The sequence below is a fragment of the Labeo rohita genome, chromosome 13, assembly GCF_022985175.1.
Source record: "Labeo rohita strain BAU-BD-2019 chromosome 13, IGBB_LRoh.1.0, whole genome shotgun sequence".
In the NCBI taxonomy this organism is placed as follows: Eukaryota; Metazoa; Chordata; class Actinopteri; order Cypriniformes; family Cyprinidae; genus Labeo; species Labeo rohita.
In genome coordinates, this window is record NC_066881.1 from 2,052,883 (window position 1) to 2,071,853 (window position 18,971).

The 18,971-nt window shown below is 37.2% G+C and overlaps 1 protein-coding gene across 1 annotated transcript in view; it reads left to right on the forward strand.

Moving 5' to 3' along the window:
- The window catches only part of dst (dystonin), a 164,630-nt gene extending 148,747 nt beyond the window's left edge, over positions 1-15,883 (forward strand). The window contains 15 exon segments of the mRNA XM_051126003.1: positions 371-514; positions 1,068-1,256; positions 1,353-1,482; positions 3,233-3,396; positions 3,485-3,647; positions 3,722-3,876; positions 3,983-4,057; positions 4,878-4,895; positions 6,771-6,887; positions 8,361-8,478; positions 9,104-9,211; positions 10,156-10,346; positions 11,811-11,921; positions 12,674-12,797; positions 14,831-15,883. Of these exon segments, the coding sequence (XP_050981960.1) occupies positions 371-514; positions 1,068-1,256; positions 1,353-1,482; positions 3,233-3,396; positions 3,485-3,647; positions 3,722-3,876; positions 3,983-4,057; positions 4,878-4,895; positions 6,771-6,887; positions 8,361-8,478; positions 9,104-9,211; positions 10,156-10,346; positions 11,811-11,921; positions 12,674-12,797; positions 14,831-15,087 (2,064 nt within the window). The 3' untranslated portion in view covers positions 15,088-15,883.
- The last annotated feature ends 3,088 nt before the right edge of the window (positions 15,884-18,971 follow it).

Consider the following 18,971-nt stretch of genomic DNA (forward strand, 5'->3'; position numbering starts at 1 on the left):
TTTTTTATTAGCTCCACTCATAATGTGAGGTAGTGATCTGTAGCCCGGTCTCTCTCTATCTCCAGCTGAGTAACGAAAGCCATACATGGCTTCAAATCTTTATTAACTACTACAAGTGGTAACTAAATATTTTTTTAATACAGAGATAGTATGTTAAAAGCACATTTTAGTTCATATTTATTGTGTTCCAGAATAGCAAGTGTTTTTAAGATTATCTTATATTATAATATTTTTTAGTATGTTAAGTACAAAATTACTGCATGAAATTAGAGCACTTGAAGTGCATTATGGAAGTGCACTTGTTTTTCAGCTGGGTACCTTTGTGTATCCACGACCAATTGCTAATGAAAGAACTTTTTGATTCATGCAGGAGTTCATGAAGAAGCTGGAGGAGAAAAGACTGGCCCTGAATAAAGCCACAAGCATGGGAGAGGCCATCCTGTCCATCTGCCACCCAGACTCCATCACCACCATCAAACACTGGAACACCATCATTAAAGCGCGCTTTGAAGAGGTTTGTCTATTTCTATAAGTTTTTTCTAAATCATTCAGGTGCATTTGATGAGAAGCACATCATATGTATGTTTGAATAAAAGTAGATGAGTATTAAGTCCTTAGTCAGAAAGAGACCGTCTGACAGACAGATAAAGTGCACAAACACATTCATTACCACAATAATTGAAAGAATGAGGGGAAAAAAAAAAGGTTGCATAGAAATACAGTAAAAAGCTGAAAACATGTATCTGCCTCAACACTGTGATTTTACCACTCTCATCTGGATCAGTGAATCCAGAAACTAGTTCTTTCTCAAAGGTGCTTATTGTATTCGCTTTGTAAATATAACAGATCCAGGTGGACTTATAAAACTGTGTTTTTTTGTTATTACTGAAAGTTGTGTGCAGGCAGCCAGTCAGATCTTGACAGATTAAGAAAGTATTTTCCTGTTTTGTGTGCTACTTAAAATATCTGGGCTGGTAACCAAAAGGTTGTAGGTCAGATTCCACAATGGGTGATCCATAACTGTTTACACTGTGTACAGTGTGATCCATTTTGTGTGTCTATTTCAGGTAACAGCCTGGGCCCGACAGCACCAGCAGAGACTCTCCAGCGCTCTGGATGAACTTCTGGCCACTCAAGAGCTGCTGGAGAACCTGCTGAGCTGGCTCCAGTGGGCTGAAACCACACTTGGCGAGAAAGACAAGGAACCTCTTCCTCAAGAGTTAGAGGAGGTCAAAACACTCATCGCTGAGCACCAGGTACTATCAAGAGCTTTAACATCATTACGTTATTAGTCAAAGGTTTAGTAGTATGAATTGTAGAAACAAGGTGTTTGTGTCTCTGTTGTGTAACAGACATTCATGGAAGAGATGACCAGAAAACAACCGGACGTGGACAAAATCACCAAAACTCATAAGAGAAAGGCCACGGCGGATCCCCCAGTTCATTCTCAAATCCCTGTTCTAGAGAAAGGACGGACAGTCAGTGAGTACCAGCATCTAAGCTGAGCCCTGTGTTTTAATTAAATTCGGAACAGAAAAAATAAGTCCATATAGAAAAAAATAAAAGAAATGGTCAGACTTTGTTTTAAGGTCAAATTCTTACTATTAACAAACCATTTAACTATAATTTTTGCCTCAATAAACTCCTAATTTGCTGCTTGTTAACAGTAATAGTTTAGGTTTTGGTTAGGATTAGGGATGTAGAATATGGTCATGCAGAACAGTGCCTTATAAGTACTAATAAACAACCAATATGCTAGTAAAATGCATGCTAATAAGTAGCTAGTTTGAATTGGTCCCTATACTAAAGTGTTACCAAAGAAACAATTCTTTTTAACTAGTGTTTTTGCTTGGTAACAGAGTGTGGATTTTACAGAACTGGCTAGCTTTACTAACTGCAGATATTATTATGGGTTTTATTAACTTTTCTGGTATTATTTTTTAATAGATAGCAGAAAAGATTATGCATATTTTAAATAGATATCACAATAAACATTAAGGTCTTTTAATTGAAAACTCTACTTTATATGATTAAAAAGAAGAAAACTGAGACCTACATAACAAGTAATCTAAATAAATATATTAAGTATGGTATGGTCTTGATAATAAATAATCTTTTGACTTTGGGATCAAAATTATTGATTAATATTAAACCAACATGTTTTGAACCATACCATAAATATAATTAAATATCATCTGAGAACTAAATTTGCTTGGAACACATGACTATTTTTGTTTGTTTGTTTTTGGTCCAAAGTATAATCTTTTTCAGTGTATTTTTATAAATACTGTGAATTCGGACATACTACTCCTTTCACATACTGATTTTCGCCTGCTGTAGTGAAATATTGCTGCAATATATTGAAGTATCTAATATTGCCCACAACACATTGCGCAGTGGATGAGGATCCAATTAGAACTACAAGCACGCACAAAAAGTGTTTACAAACCACAAACATGGCGGATATTCGCGACCGACGGACAGGTAGAGAAAGGGGTTTGAGTGATAAATAGTCAATGTTTGATAATATTTATTTAATGTTATCTGTGTTATATTTCATTTGCAGCAACACTGTGAACATTTATAATGATACATTTGGTCATTAAATTGCATCATTATGCAAATACATGAGCATTAAAAAGACTCGCTATTGGCAGATCAACATGCCTTTTCATTTCTCCCCAATATGGTAGGAAATCAAATTTAACAAAATGTGGATGATGTTAACTGGGACAAGATGGTTGACAGGGCAGTTTAAACAGTGACAGGATGCACATAACTAAGCAGCAGAGCGTCCGTTAAAGACCCAGCTATGACGAAGTAGTACGTCCCAAAGCTTGCCTATTATTCTGCTACATACTTAAAAGCATGTACTTTTTCTTCACTAAAAAAGTACATACTTTTAGGACATAATATAAGTAGGTGAATTGGGATGCAGCATATGGGATTTTGGACTCAGCCCTAGAGTAGACTAGTGGGTAAAGCTTTGTATCATGACACTTTGTCTCCTTAGGATAGTCCACTTATGATGTAGCACTCCTCATTTAAATTACAGCATCTGTTAAGTGAAGAAATGTAAACGTGTGCCCTTGAGCTAGACACTAAATGACTAATTAATGTAAATCGTAGACAAAAACATCAGCCACTTTTGTATTATAGTTCACCAAACATAAGCACACGCAGTGGTTGTTTAGGTTCGGCTGATCAAGCCCTTTGTTTGTTTGGTCATCAGGAAAGAGATCCCCCACACAATCCATGTACACAGCAGCGTCACAGGCGCAAATCGAGACTAAGAACCCCAGAGTGAACCTGCTTGTTAGTAAGTGGCAACAGGTGTGGCTTCTGGCGCTGGACAGGAGGAGGAAACTCAACGATGCTCTGGACAGACTGGAGGAGGTCAGTCATACATGCACAGCTGACCTCACATCTGTCTCAGATTCATGGCAGGTGCCTTCACACTCATTTTCCTCTAATCTGCCCTCAGCTGAAAGAGTTCGCCAACTTTGACTTCGACGTATGGAGGAAGCGCTACATGCGCTGGATGAACCACAAGAAATCACGCGTCATGGATTTCTTCCGTCGCATTGATAAAGACCAGGATGGCAAAGTCACAAGGCAGGAATTCATCGATGGCATCCTGTCCTCAAGTAAGGAAAGATTTCAAACCGTGTGTTGTTTAAGTCTTTTAGGCTATACCCTCAACATCTCTCTGGTCCTGTAGAGTTCCCCACCAGTCGCCTGGAGATGAGCGCTGTGGCAGACATCTTTGATCGGGACGGCGACGGCTACATCGACTACTATGAGTTCGTGGCTGCTCTACATCCCAACAAAGATGCTTACAAACCGTTAACCGATGCTGACAAAATTGAAGATGAGGTAAACGTTATCAGCTTACTTTCTGGGAAGTTCTACACAGTAATTGGAAGTATTACAGACGGCGTTTCTTGTAGTCGTTTTCTGATTTATGACTTCATGTGCATAGGTGACTCGCCAAGTTGCAAAGTGCAAGTGTCCTAAACGCTTCCAAGTAGAGCAGATTGGCGCCAACAAATATCGGGTAAGTGACAGATTTTTCATGCTTTCTGGATGAGGCAAGAAACGGATTTACTATGGAAGCCTAGGCCAAGAACCTTAAGTTTAAGACAAAAGTAAAATTCACAAGACCCCCAAAACAACCACAGTGCGCTTGTTTATTGACCTAAATGTATCATTTTACAACAAAGGTATCTGGTTCCCTCAAAACATATGATGTAAAAACAGCTTTTACCTCAATGCTAAAAAAAAATCCTGATTTTATTAGAAAATATGTTGTTTATGTGGCAATAACAATTGTGTGTAAACAGTCTTGCAAAGTTCAGTCAAACAAAGGCCCTGATTCTTTGTATCAAAGCTGATATAAGGAATGTTTTGAGGACAAGATGGAAACATGAAGCCTGGAAAGTTGGCAGTGCTCCACAGACCCCTGTTAAACTGCTCTTCTACCCAAACGTCTTTGCCCCGACACTGCTGTTGCCAAAGAGAATGACTTCATTACGTTTTAACGTGCCATTGCATTTTTCATTCTCTCAAGTTTGAGAGTTTTAGGGTTTTCCCCCAGTCCACTTCTCTCCAACACTCCTAATAAACAGATCCTGTAACATTTGGTCACGGTCAGCCATTCTATGACTTCCCGTAATCTGAGGGAATAATAAAGGTGATCATAAATACATATTTCTTCCGACTGGCTGGAGGCCTGTAACTGTGCCACTCTGAAGAAAAGTTGGATAGAACTTCTTCTGTGTTTTTCTTTGGTTTTCAACAGAATTTATTGTGAAGCCAAAAAGAGTGAACTGATATTTACTAATGTTTGTCTTTTCACTGTTTTTTCCCCACATCAGTTCTACCTTGGAAATCAGGTAAACATGCATAGTTCTTTTGAAGGATTTGATGTGCTGCCCTTTTTGTTTGATCTGACTCACGGTCACTGTGTCTTTGAATCCCCGATATTTAAGGCTTTCTTAAACTCACAAGCGGATAAGCATATTTAAAGAAGTTTTTAACTCTGTTCCCAAAGCCAGCCATTTAGTTTGTAGTGGCTTGGGAAAGTTACTAGTGCAAGTGAAGCTATAAACAGAGATGAACATTTCTACTCTCTTAATGCTAAATAACACCAAAAGTGCTAAAATGTCTGTAAAGGGAACCCTGGGTATTAAGACTTTTCTAGATTAATAAAATGTAAATGATGTCTCTTACTGAAACATGTAGTAGAAAACCCATGAAAGATTTGTTATTTAAAAAATTCACATCGTTATATACATATTTTAAATTATTTCGTTTACGGTTGCACTCGTTGAGCTATTGGCACTGAGCTACGCTTTTTTTACTGCAACACAACTCAGAAAATAAAATACTGATACGATAACCACAGCTACAGAAAGAGCTTACAAATGGCAGTTTTCACCATAAAGAGTCTAAGCGTACCCGGATGTCGAGTGAAATCCTTGTGAGAAACTCCTTCAGTGGCTGTGGCGTCATGACAAGTGTCGGCATGTTTCCTTCATTCGTAAGCTCTTTCAGTAGCTGTGGTCTACTAAAAGCTTCAAAGGCGTCTATGCTAAAGTGGAGAGAACACAGATGCAGGTCTTTAGGAAGTTTTATTCGTCCACAGGCATCTTCCTATTTTTTTTTTCCTCTTCTTATTGCTGGGAAAGCAGTGTAGACTTGCATCACTTCTTTCGTTGCCCTTTTTAAAATAATGTAAACCTTTCATGGGTTTTCTACTACATATTTTAGTAGGAGACATCTTTTACGTTATATTAAGCCATACAAGTCTTAATACCCAGGGTTCCTTTTAATATCTCTTTAACTATTTATGTAAAATAGTAATTTTAAGGCAGATTAATTTAAGTCTGAGTTAAACAAGCACAGATATTTGGGAAATAGTTTCTAGTCAACATGAAATCAACATTAAGCATCAAATGAATTAATGAATAAATGAATAAATAGATATGTTTTTAAAAATTAAAATTAAATTTATTTTTAGTGTTATAACTTGTCCCCCATTTTAAACAACAACCAAAAGCCAAGTAAACAATGTTTACATTTAATAATAATAAACAATTTTACTGTTTGCAGCTATTTATAGTTTAAAAACATAATGGCGCAAACTTAATACCGTTTTTCTAAGATGATCTTGCCGGAAGTTAATACAGGAATTTAATTAAAGACTGTAAATATATGCAGTGATATCAATCAATTGGAATGGAGTTTCACATTACGGAAGTAAAAAGGGATGTGAATGTTTCATGTTGACTTATTCTACAGACGCCCAGCTTATTTAGGGCATTTTTGGATGTTTTTATTTTTATTTTTTTGAAAAACTATCTGCTTTTGAGTTCAAATGCATTTCTCTCTGCAGCGCTGCATCCCGCTTTTTGATTATCATTTGCGACAGCTTTTGCAGCATAACGCAGTTTGCTTGCTTTCTGCTACCTGCTTAATTTACTTAATCTCATTTGAGTTCTGCTTTACGGGAGCCTCACTTTTTCTTTTAACCGTGGTTTGTGGCTGCTGTTGAAACAAGCCAAAGCTTCAGGAGAAATTTTGAGCAGAAAGACGCATGAACCACATGAAATCATGAGCTACATGCTTTCTCAGGGTGGTGTTTGGGGAAGATACGTGACTCTCAGCTGGTGAAGGGCTTTTATCGGGCAGGCCATGCAAACCTCATGTTTTTCTTCCTTTGTATTGAGAACTTTATGTCACATCAACTGAAACCATTCTTTTGACAGTTTGGTCTCGTTCACTGCTTACATGACCCCTTAATCGCCGACGAGACTATAACAAACAGGGACAATCAAAATCTAAACCCCCATCTACACGTTGCAGTTTTGGAAAGCTGTATCCTGGTAAATGGTCATTCTTAAAGCTGTTCGTTGTGATTCTCTTGACTATTTCTCTTGATCATGCTTCAAAATTCATCTTCTCCTCCCCCCAATCACCAAATTCACCAATGGTATCGATTCATTCTGGGTATCACTTCAAGAATAAAGGGCTTGCAGGCCAGAGCGGTGCTCAGCGGGTCGCCATCAGTGTGTCGGTCATGTTGAGTTTCAGCGATTCAGTCGATTTCAGCCATTCTTCCATATTGTTCCTATTGTGTGTGATTGGAGTCGAGCATCAGTGTCAACACACGCATCCTCTATGAGAATGGTAGTTTGTAGATCTAGACGGTGCAACTTCTGTATGCATTGTTGGTTTGTGGAAAAACTTTCTCATATGGTATGATTTCTTTTTTTGTTAAACAGAAAGCATGAGGCCATAATTTTCTGTGCTGTGAAATCCGTAAGCCTTGGCCATATCCAACTGGCAGCAATCATTTGGACGCAACTCATTGGGCTTGTTGTTTTCTTTAGCTCCTATCTTTGGCATGGCGGATGTAGGGGAATGCAGTAGAGTTATGCTCAAGTGTTCCCCTGCGTCTCTGTGCCAGTGCCCATATTTGTATGAAAACCGAGCCTCAGCCTGAATAAGTGTGTAGAATGCACTTATAGCACACCCTAGTGGACACTTTGTCCACAGTCCTGTCCACCTTGTCTTAAAAGTGCACCAAGTAACTTTTCCGTTGTTGTGAAGTTTCACACATACAGAAATTGATAAGCTTGTCAGACAAATGTTTAACATGATGTTCACTCACGAGATGAGGACACATATAATATTTATTTATTTAGATGTGTTTAATTGCCTTGAAGAGTGTAAAATAGCTGTTTATGCATATATAGGACTTTTTTTTCTGACAGTGGAATTAATGAATCACAGAGGACACAGAGTAAACTGAATATTTCTGTAATGGTGTTTATTTAAGAAAATCATTTGCTTTTGCTTCATCCACACCAGTGGTGGCAGCATAAGGTCTAGAACCACTGTTCTGTCAGCCAGTAATAGAAATTAACAATATTATTACCAATACAAACTAACACTTTGTGCACCTTTAATGACACACAATGAAGCACGCCACCGCACACAAGATTTTTTTCATGATCAATCTTATATTAGCACAAAGCCACAAATGAAACCAGTTGGATTGACCATTCATTTCATGTCTTCTGGAATGAAACCAATGTTGTGTCTCAATCAAAATCTGTTTTGGCTCAGCAGAGCAACAAGAGGAAGCCAGAGATAAACAGAACAGAAGTAGCATCTGACCGGGATTAATAATTTTGTGATTTGACTCCCTACTTCCAGCACGTTTGATTCCAGCTAGTTTTTACTACTTTAAAAAGTGTGTTACATAGCTGAGGTTTCTGATGTTGCTCTGCTGTGTGCCTGTCATAAAATGGCTGTATTTCAGAGGAATGACTGTATTCTCTGTTCGTGTCCAGTTCGGAGATTCCCAGCAGCTGCGCCTGGTGCGGATCCTGCGCAGTACGGTGATGGTGCGGGTGGGTGGTGGTTGGATGGCCCTGGATGAGTTCCTGGTGAAAAATGACCCGTGCAGAGGTAATGTCCACTTTATGTTGTTCTCAGCTTCAGCTTATGGTGTTCAGAGAGGTCTTTTAAATGCATTGATATCTTGTTTAAAAACTCCACCAAGACATTATGTCGCAAAGGTTCTGTTCCAAAAACCTCGGGTTGCCAGCATCCAAGTAGACAGCATTTTAACACATCATAGACAAGATCCTAATGCAAAGTTTCATTATTGTGCTGCTAAGATACCTCGTTTTGGTCGAATCCTTTATGGTGAAGGCAGAAGTACAGAACAAAAAAAGTCTAATTCAAAAATGGACTACCGAGTCACTTGTGAGGCTCCATTTCAGTTAGGATGCTGCTTTGGGAGGCACCTGCCAACGTAGACAATAGAAAGCTATGCATCTCACTAGGTTTTGGAACAGTATCCAAAGTTCCCAATAATTAAAGCAGTTTCATGGTTAGAGAGTTGAAAATGTTACTGATGGATTTTCTTATGTAGGCTGTAATCATTTGTTGATGGCTGAGTCTTTTCTTCCTGCACTCTAATTGCCTGTGTCTGGGATTCTTAAAGCTTGTCTCTTCCCATGAAGCCTTTCTTTCAGAATTTCCCTTTTCCTGCTGCTTTGTTAGTGAACCCAATTGTCGTTTCTTCTAGTTCACCACCACGGGAGTAAAATGTTGCGCTCGGAATCAAATTCTTCAATTACTCAGTCTCCTATAGGTTGGCAACTCTCACACTTTCTCTCCTTGCTCCATCCCAGTGGTATGTGCGCATCCCATTGTGTGTGTGTGTGCGTGTGTGTGCTGCAGTGATCCCTGAATGGTATTCTCATTAACATTAATCTCATGCTTCCCTTTCCATCATGCTGTCTGGGACCGTTTAGCATGCGGTTTTGTGTTGCGTCATGAGTCTTCTCTCGCTTTCTCTGCATGTGCTTATCGTAGCTCTGTTGCAGTGCAGTGAAACTTGCTCGACAATCTCATCTATGCAAGATATAAATAATTCATCACATTAAACTGAACTAGACACAGTAAGCTGGATATTTTATGCTAAATTGTTTTAGAAACTGCAGTTCTGAAGGGTAATCCTGTTATAAACTTAATTTGAATATTTTTTTAAACTTATAATTTCTATAAACTATATGATAATATATTTTTATGCAGCGTCAGTGTTCTTCTTTCTTTTTTTCATATCATATATTTTTGCCAGTGTTGTGAAATGCATGCAATTCATTCCCTACATCAAACCAAAGCACAAAACTCTGAATAGGGTTTTGCTCATTTGAGTGGGTGCCCATCATTCCCAGCCTGGTTAAAGTCTTTCATTTGAAATGGCTTTTTGAAACAAGTTTTTGAAACTTGTTTTAAAAGAATGTTTTGGGCTCAAAACAAGTCTGTGAACAGCATCTGTAGTTTGTTGCTGATTACCACAAGAAATGCCTCTATTTCAACAAACTTGTGAAAAAATCTGTTTACAGTGATTAGGGTGGTATAAATTGATTGAAGAACTGAAAGAATTGATCCACAACTCTACAGATCGAACAATAAACAGTTATACTAAATTGACTTGTAATTGTTGGTACCACAGATGTTGTGCATAGACCTTATGTTGAACTAAAGCCACAGTATTTCAGAGGCTTATTTTCTAAACCCTTGTTAAAGGGTTCTTTGGCTCTCAGCTCATTGCACTGTATGTTCTTACTTTAGCTAAGGGCAGAACCAATGTGGAGCTGCGCGAGAAATTTATCCTCCCAGAAGGCACCACCCAGGTGATGGCCAGTTTCCGCTACAGAGGTCGAAGGTCACGGCCATCCTCAAGAGGCGCCTCCCCCAACAGATCCAATTCTAGCCACAGCTGCCCCGCACAACCCAACCCACCCGGCTCCAGCACACCCAAGGTATGGACGTTGTTGATTAGGTTGTAGAGAAATGTGTAACTTCTCCATGTTTTTGTCATATTTTCCTGTCACCAATCATGAAGCTTGGTTCCAAAACTTAGTGAGCTGCCTTGCTGTCCACAGCAGCTTTGTAAGGCAACAGTTGTTTGGTCAAAGACTGTATACGGGTCATTCTATAATTAGGGGTACATTTAGAATTTGACAATGTGCAGAAAAATGTTTCCATTTTTCCCAAAAAACCCAAACATGACCTTACATAGCTGCAATCTATATTGCATAAAGTGCTATATAAATAAAGGTGATTTGTAGGAGTATGTGCATAAAATACAGTTGACAGGTAACTTAGTTGACACGTTTAGTGTTTTGGGCCTATATTCAACATGGAAGCCTAGAACTACTGAGCATATGGTATGTTTAGAAATATATTTTCATAAACAAAACAGAAGTTTTAGTGAAATTGTCTTACAATAATACGTGTGTAACACTGTTGACGGTCAGTTAATCCACTCTTGACACATGTTTGCTAGTTCAACCAATATTAGGGTAAAGAGACAATTGTCCAAATGAAGAGAACATAACTTCTAGTGTTTCATCCATGTGCTTCTAGAGGAAATATCATCATACTGTGCAAATTATGCCAGGATGGGACCAACCGTTCCTTTTTGATGGGGGTTTTCTAGTGGGTAACTTAGCTGACAACGGTTTTTCAGACACAAATAAAAAAAGTCTTGATACCTAATCTAAATGCAGAGTAGAATGAGCAACTTTACAAAATCGGACAGCCGAATACCAAGGTGTATGTGTTATGAACATCATTTTCAAACAAAAGATATGGCTTTTTCAACATATCGTAGTGTGATTGGGGAAAATATAAATTCTGTACTAGAAAATTAAACATCGGGGCTTTTATTTGATGAAAATATATTAAAAATATACTTCACGGACAAGAGATGTACCCACGATTATAGAATGACCCATATATACCAAGATGGTTTTGGACCTCATATGTGCATTGGCTTTACCAAGCAGAAGAGTATTCTTATTTTAGTGCTGTTTGAGCAAAAGAAACAACATTTATAGGGCAGTTCATTTCAGTTTTTATTGCTGATTTAATGAATGGTATTTAAATATAAGTTTGGCAAGCAGTTTTTACTTTTTTTTTGGTTTGCTAAAATGTCCATTTTTATTACTGTTTAACTATTCTTAGCTGGTGAAGGGCTATTTGTTATAGTATTATTATACTATTTATTGTTTATATCTAATGGTAAAAGAAAAAGGTTATTTTGTAAGACAGCATAAACATCTTTTTTCAGGAGTGTCGTACATAGGGAGCTCACTAAGGTTTGGAACAGAGCCATGCATAGCCCCATCATTATTTGTTGATATATAATTGTTTCCTGTATTGTCTGTGTTTTTTTTGTTGCTATCCTTCGTATGTGGTTTACCCACAATTGTTTCTCACAGACACCCCAACATTTAACCCGCAATTATGATAAACCCTGGCTGACAAACAGCAAATCAGCTACTCCTCTTAAATCATCTGACTCCTTTGACAGCCAAGGGTCATCCAATGAGGTATAGTGCTTAAGAAACGAGTGACAAATCCCCATCTAATCTGCGTCTCCTGCTCCTGACCTCAGTCTTTGCTGTGTTACTGATCTAATTGCATCCTGTGTGGATTTGGGGTTGAGTTCAATCTCTTTCTCTGGCTTTGCAACGATGCATGGAAGTGGTCCGTTATTAAGGCGGATGTGTTTGCTTCAGTCCTGCAATTCTGATCTTTACACTTCTCTTTCGTAAGGGGGATCTTGTGATTGTCTTAAATCATATCAGCCTGATATTCTAAACATCACATCCTTTCTCATTCTTCAAGCACTAACTGCGAAACAAAGTTTTCTGTCCTCTTGCCACTAAAATCTCGATGCTTGTGAGATCTGTTCTACATCTAGAACTCTAAATGGTTTCCTCTTTCTCTTGATGTGTATGGCTGAATTTGACTCAGTGTAGACAGTATACTGTAATTTTCTAGTCTGTCATGCATTTATTCCGTCATTCTGGCCATAGACTGCACACACTGCAAAGTTTTGGGATTAACAAACACATTGAAATGTGGGCGTGATACAAAATACACCTCAGTCAGGATTTCTGTGTTCTGTTATGACAAATGATGTGTTTCAGTGCAGTTTCATTGCCAGCATGTTAGAGCAGAAAGATCTGCATCTTAGAAAGCTCTTCTTAGCCAAAGGTTGCTGTCAGCGAACAGTCAGTTGCATGCCTCCTTGTTGTTCTGTTCTAATTGGCCGTTTCTAAATCATGACATCTTACAGAGCACGCCTATTCAGGGCAGCAAGCTTCGTCTTCCTGGCTACTTGTCAGGAAAAGGCTTTCAGTCGGGAGAGGATGGATCCTTGATAAATGCTGCAGTCATGAAGGCCAGAGGTCAAGCCATGGGTGAGTCGGACACAGCTTCTGCTCTTCGTAAAGTTTTGCTGCTGCTGCTGCATGATATATTGGTATATGTGACCACTGACCACAAAACCAGTCATAAGGGTCAATTTTTTGATATTGAGATTTATACATTATCCAAAATCTGACTAAATAAGCTTTCCACTGATGTATGTTAGGATAGGACAATATTTGGCAGAAATACAACTATTTGAAAATCTGGAAACTGAAGGTGCAGAAAAATCAAAATATTGATTGCCTTTAAAGTTGTCCAAATTAAGTATGTCGCAATGCATATTACTAATCAAAAATTAAGTTTTGATATATTTTACAGTAGGAAATTTGCTAAACATCTTCATGGAACCTGATCTTTACTTAATATCTTAATGATTTTTTGGAATAAAAGAAAAATAGATAATTTTGGCCCATACGATGTATTGCTGGCTATTGCTACAGATATGCCTGTGCTACTTATGGCTGGTTTTGTGGTCCAAGGTCACATATATTCACCCTGCATTTATTTGATCAAAAATACAGAAAAAAACTATTATACTGCAAAATGTTATTACAATATAAAATAATGTTTTTTTTTTTTTTTAATATACACTTAAGTATAAATAAATTCTGTAATGAAAAGCTGAATTTTCATCAGGTGTTACGCCAGTCTTAAGTGTCACATGATCCTTCAGAAATCATTCTAATATGATTTCGATGAATAACAAGTTAAAAAGAACAGCATTTATTCAAAATAGAATTTTTTTTCTAACAATGTAAATCTGTGCTGTCACTTTTTAGTAATTTAACACATCCTTGGTGAATAAAAGTATTAATTTCTTTCAAAAAAAGGAAAGAATTAAAATTTGAACAGTAGTGTATATTGTTAGGAAAGATTTCTATTTTAAATAAATGCTGTTCTTTTTAACTTTTTATTCATCAAAGAATCCTGAAAACAAAGAATCACAGGTTCCAAAAAAATATTAAAGGAGAAGTCCACTTCCCGAACAAATAATGTTACAAATAATGTACTCACCCCCTTGTCATCCAAGATGTTCATGTCTTTCTTTCTTCAGTCGTAAAGAAATCCAGTTTTTTTGAGGAAAACATTTTAGCATTTTTCTCCATATAATGGACTGATATGGTGCGCCGATTTTGAACTTACAAAATGCAGTTTAAATGCGGCTTCAAACGATCCCACATGCGGTTGTAAGCGATCCCAGCCGATAAAAAAGAAGGGTCTTATCTAGCGAAACGATCGGTTATTTTCATTAAAAAAAATACCATTTAAATACTAACAATTTCGTAATTTCTTTACGACTGAAGAAAGAAAGACATGAACATCTTGGATGACAAGGGGGTGAGTACATTATATGTGAATCTTTGTTTTGGAAGCGGACTTCTCCTTTAAGCAACACAACCGTTTCCAGCACTGATAATAAATCAGTATATTAGAATGATTTCTGAAGGATCATGTGACACTTAAGACTGGAGTGACAGCTGATGAAAATTCAGCTTTGCATCACAGAAGTAAATTATATTTTAAAGTATATTAAAATTAAAAAACAGTTTTTTTATTATAATAACATTTTGTAACAATTAGTATTATTGTTTTTTTCTGTATTTTTGATCAAATAAATGCTTTCTTGATGAGCATAAGGCTTCTTTAAAAAACATTACAAGTCTTACTTATCCCAAACATTTGAGTGGTAGTGTATCTATTATGTGAATAACAATTTATTATTATTAAAAAAAAAGATAAATGTTTACTCATATATACTTAGTGAACAGCAGTGTATATAACATGCCTTGATTTTCCAGTATTTTGCTTCTGGATTAACAATCGATGTTTGGATGATAAGAATCTGGTTCCTTTGGGAAAGAAAATTTAAATACATATTAAACATCATCAAAAGGCTGCCAAATATCAATATTAACTGATTATTATTATAACTGACTATTATTTTTTATCTTAATCATAAGCCATTATGTGGATGTCAGTGTCAAAGTACTGAGATGTAACCGGCTTTGAACTTTCTCCTTAGGGTTAAGTAAAATCCCAAGCAGGCCTGGTAGCAAAGCAGGAAGCCGAGGGAGCAGCCGCCGTGGCAGCGACGCCTCAGACTTTGATATTTCAGACATCCAGTCGGTTTGCTCGGACGTGTCGGAGACGGTGACAGACTCAGGGCGACCGACGCCACGCTCAGCCTCACGCCAACACGGAGGCAAACCCTCCAAAATCCCAACTCCCCAAAGGAGAAGCACCCCTACTAGCAAACTGGCCAAGAACACCAAGAGATAGTCAACAGTCCGGTCCACAGAAACGGCCAGGATCCGGGCCTCCATTCTGACAGCACTGGGTTAGCACACACTAAGCCGAGACTGGACAGACATAGATTCACACTAAAGACTGCAAAGTGTTATCGTTTTTAAAAAGCGTAGCAAGATGTAAATTATTCTGTTGTGAACGTGAAAAGGAAGTTTATGTGGAGTGTGTGTGTGTGTGCGTGTGTGTGTGTGGAATGCAATGGCTTTGTGTATTTGTCCTGTACTTTATGTGAACGTTGCGTCATTAATATTTAGTTTGATCGCTGGGAAAAGTCAGCGAACGCAAGGAGACTGTATGTTGTTAGGTAAACTAACACTTTTCCACATGTTTGTGTTGAGGGAGAAGCTAAATGTACAGTCATTTTCCCCCAGCGGACGTGCTTGTTGGCGATAATATGCCCTTGTATTCTGCCAGGACACCACAATTATTTATTCATCTATTTAAAGTGCAATGACAAGCTGCTGTTATGCATTTAAAGGGCAATACAATACCACTGCTACACTACAACTGTAATCCCTGCTATCATACACTACAGTTAATCCTGATCATGGCCTTTAAATGTTATACAAACACCCGTCTGTAGCACCCGCAGTAATGTTCGTTTCTATCGGATCACAGATTGTGTGCCACCTTACTGTGACTAGAACTTTCTGACTAAAAACATTCATAAGTGCAATCATGCCTGTGTACTCTATGGTTCCTTTTTGCCTGAGTGATGCAGATTACTCAACTTTTTGTAATAAATATGCTTGCAGAAAGCTCAACAATATATACAGCCTTCAAAGTCTCGCTTGTTTCTATCTGCCCAAGGTCTCTGACGTCTGCAAAACATCCAAACCAAGGCGCATTTTAACTGAGGCGCATTTACGCAGCGTCGTCTCGGGCCTGCGATTAACAAGTCTTAAGAAGAAAATAAAACATTTTATGAGACTAAAATGCTATGTCAGCCCCGTAGCCTGTGGGAGTCCCTTTGCCAGTAAATAGGACCAAAGACAATCTTGTGTAAAGATGCCAGATGGCCTTTAATGTTGGTTGGATTAAAGTTAGTATGTCAGAGTGTAATCAGATGAGATGACGTGAGGGTCAGTGATGCTGTGCTGTGGTGTTAATCCTCAACATCCTCATATAGGATATGGCTATATAGGGATATATAGTTCCACGCCAATCACTAGCCATTTGATCCTTGTCACCATGTATGTATTCTCTCACAAGTGTTTGATTTCTCTCCATAGGATCTGCCCGAGTAAAAGTAAACAAAACAAACAAAAGTAAACATCAGTGTCCTTTTCAGTGTGTTTCTTCATTTTCATCATATGAAACACTTTTTTTTTTCTTGAAGCCATTAGATTTACTTTATTTTTAACTTTATTTAGTGTAGTGTCACAGAGGATTTTTATAGGCACATGTTTTAGGCACATTTGGAAGCAACTAAAATTGCGGTTAGGCCACTTTATTGCTTTTGTAAACAGGCACCAACTGCAAAACGTTAAGACACATGTTCAATAAATAGAATTAGAATAATCGATTCTTCCACCCAGTGATGTACGATACTTCATTATTCTAAGAGTAGGGGGACAAAATCTCTTCTATTTTGAGTGGCTACCCTTACCAAAAAGAAGTATACTTCAAGTTTATTTTATTAAGTATACTTCAGTAAAGTTCAAGTATATTTTTAAGTATACTTTATGTAGTAAGTATACAAATAACAGTGTACTAGTAGTATACTTTTAAGTGTATTATTTCAGTACTCCTTGGGACTAAATTGGCCCACTTTCTAGTATATAAAAGTATACTTCTAAGTATACTTTAAGTATAACAGTAGGAAACAGTCATTTTCAGTTTGTACTGCAAGTATACTAAAAGTGAACTTATAGGTATACCGATAGTTTACTAATTAAATACTTTTTTATGTATTTTAGTATACTTTGAAGTATAGTCTCAGTAAACTACTAGTTTAGTAGTTTTATACTGCAAGTTTACTCATACTCACTTTTTTGTGAACTTTAAATCATACTTTAAGCATACTACTATGTCCCTATTTAGGTATTAATTTGTATATATTTTGTGTTATGAATATCTGAACATACAAATCATTATAAATAACTTAGTCTAATATGTAGGCAATGTTGTCTTTGTTTATAAAGCATTTTACAAAACTAAGACAAGAAATGGATATAAGTGGTTGAAAAGAATCTAGGCCTCAAAACTAGATACACAACCCTCAAGAACAGTGGCAATCAGCAAATATTAAAAAGATGAGATCTTTACATAACAGTACAACAAATAACTAACAATAATGACAAAACGACAACAAAAAAAGTTTAAATGACAACAAAACAGTCAGCAAACAGCAAAACAGTAATCCTATAACACTAACTGGATAATTTATTTATGCTGCAATGCATGCTGGGAACTTACAAAGCCTTAAAATTTCAACAGCACAGACAACTGTGTTTGACAAGTTGGGACAACATTTGGGGTAATTTTGTTGGTCTGAGAAGGGTTTTTAAATAGTTTCAAGAAAATAGCATTTTTTAGTATTTGAGACTGTTTTGTAAAATGGAAAATATGTATTTACATTTTTTTTCAATGTGGAAGCATCTGTTTTGGTTTCTTCTTCACTTGTGTTTTGGAAATTCTGTACAGAAGATGTGTAATAGCATCTCTCGTGTATAAAAATGACAACAGATTCTCAGAGCACAAGTATAGCTCTGATAGTATATTATATATTATATTATATTGTATAGTATATTTAGTATAAGTATAGTATATTTAGACTTTTTCTAAGTATAAGTCAAGTATATTTAAATGTCATTTTAAGTATATTTGTGATAAGTATATAAAGCACATTTCTGAGAAGTACTTAAAAAGTAGACTGAAAGTATACTTTCCTGTTTTTAGTATACTAAATAAGAAGTATTTAATATACTAATAACACACTTGAATTAACTTCTTTCTCGTAAGGGTATGCAAAAAAAAAAAAAAATCCTGATTGGCTGGTTTCTACGCAATTTCCGAAAGCTGGAGCACAAGGTTCTGAGTTGATATAATGAGTGCTTTTGAGAAACTAATCAGTGGATTTACTAAGTTGGCCAGGTTAGTGACATCAGTGTGACTGCAGACGCCTGTATCTCCTCCTTAAGGCTCACAGTGGACCGGTAAAGCCAGGCATTTATTAACCACTCTCTTAAAATATAAAAGAACACATAGCTGCAGTACGGGTATGTGACAAGGTTGTTCAAGCACTCGTGTGACATGCGGACAAGACAGTCTCATTGATTAACAGCAAAAGCACTGATGTGGAGCCCATCACGCCACATGCTGCTGAGAATGATGCTGCAGTGCTGAGGGGGAATGTGTACCTGGAAAGCTTCTATTTGTTGCTGACAGTCATTTCCTTCATCCTTCCAACTTTACAGATGTGTTAGCAAATGACAAAAAGGTCAATAATGAATCAATGCGTGTCAAGGCCTGTGTTGCATTTAAAACGATCCGTGTTTAAAAGAAGATGCAGTGATACAAATAGTGATTCATTATGTGAATACAGGCTGGCCTAATTATGTCACGAATTTCCCAGAAAGCATTAACAGCTGTTTCTCAGCTACAGTAAAGATGTTCCCACCACATCCGATGGTTTATGACTTTTTGTTGATTACTGGTGTCCTAAGGGATGAACTGATAGGATCCACAATGACTGCCGTGAGCATCCTGGCAAAGCTGTTGACAGCCAGAGTGAGGCAATTCAAAAGAGGTCAAACTTGTAAAGAGTGTAAAGTCATAAATCCATCACAAATATAAAATAACAAAACAAATACTGACATTGCTTGACAGACTGTGCTCGAAAAGCAAAGACAAAA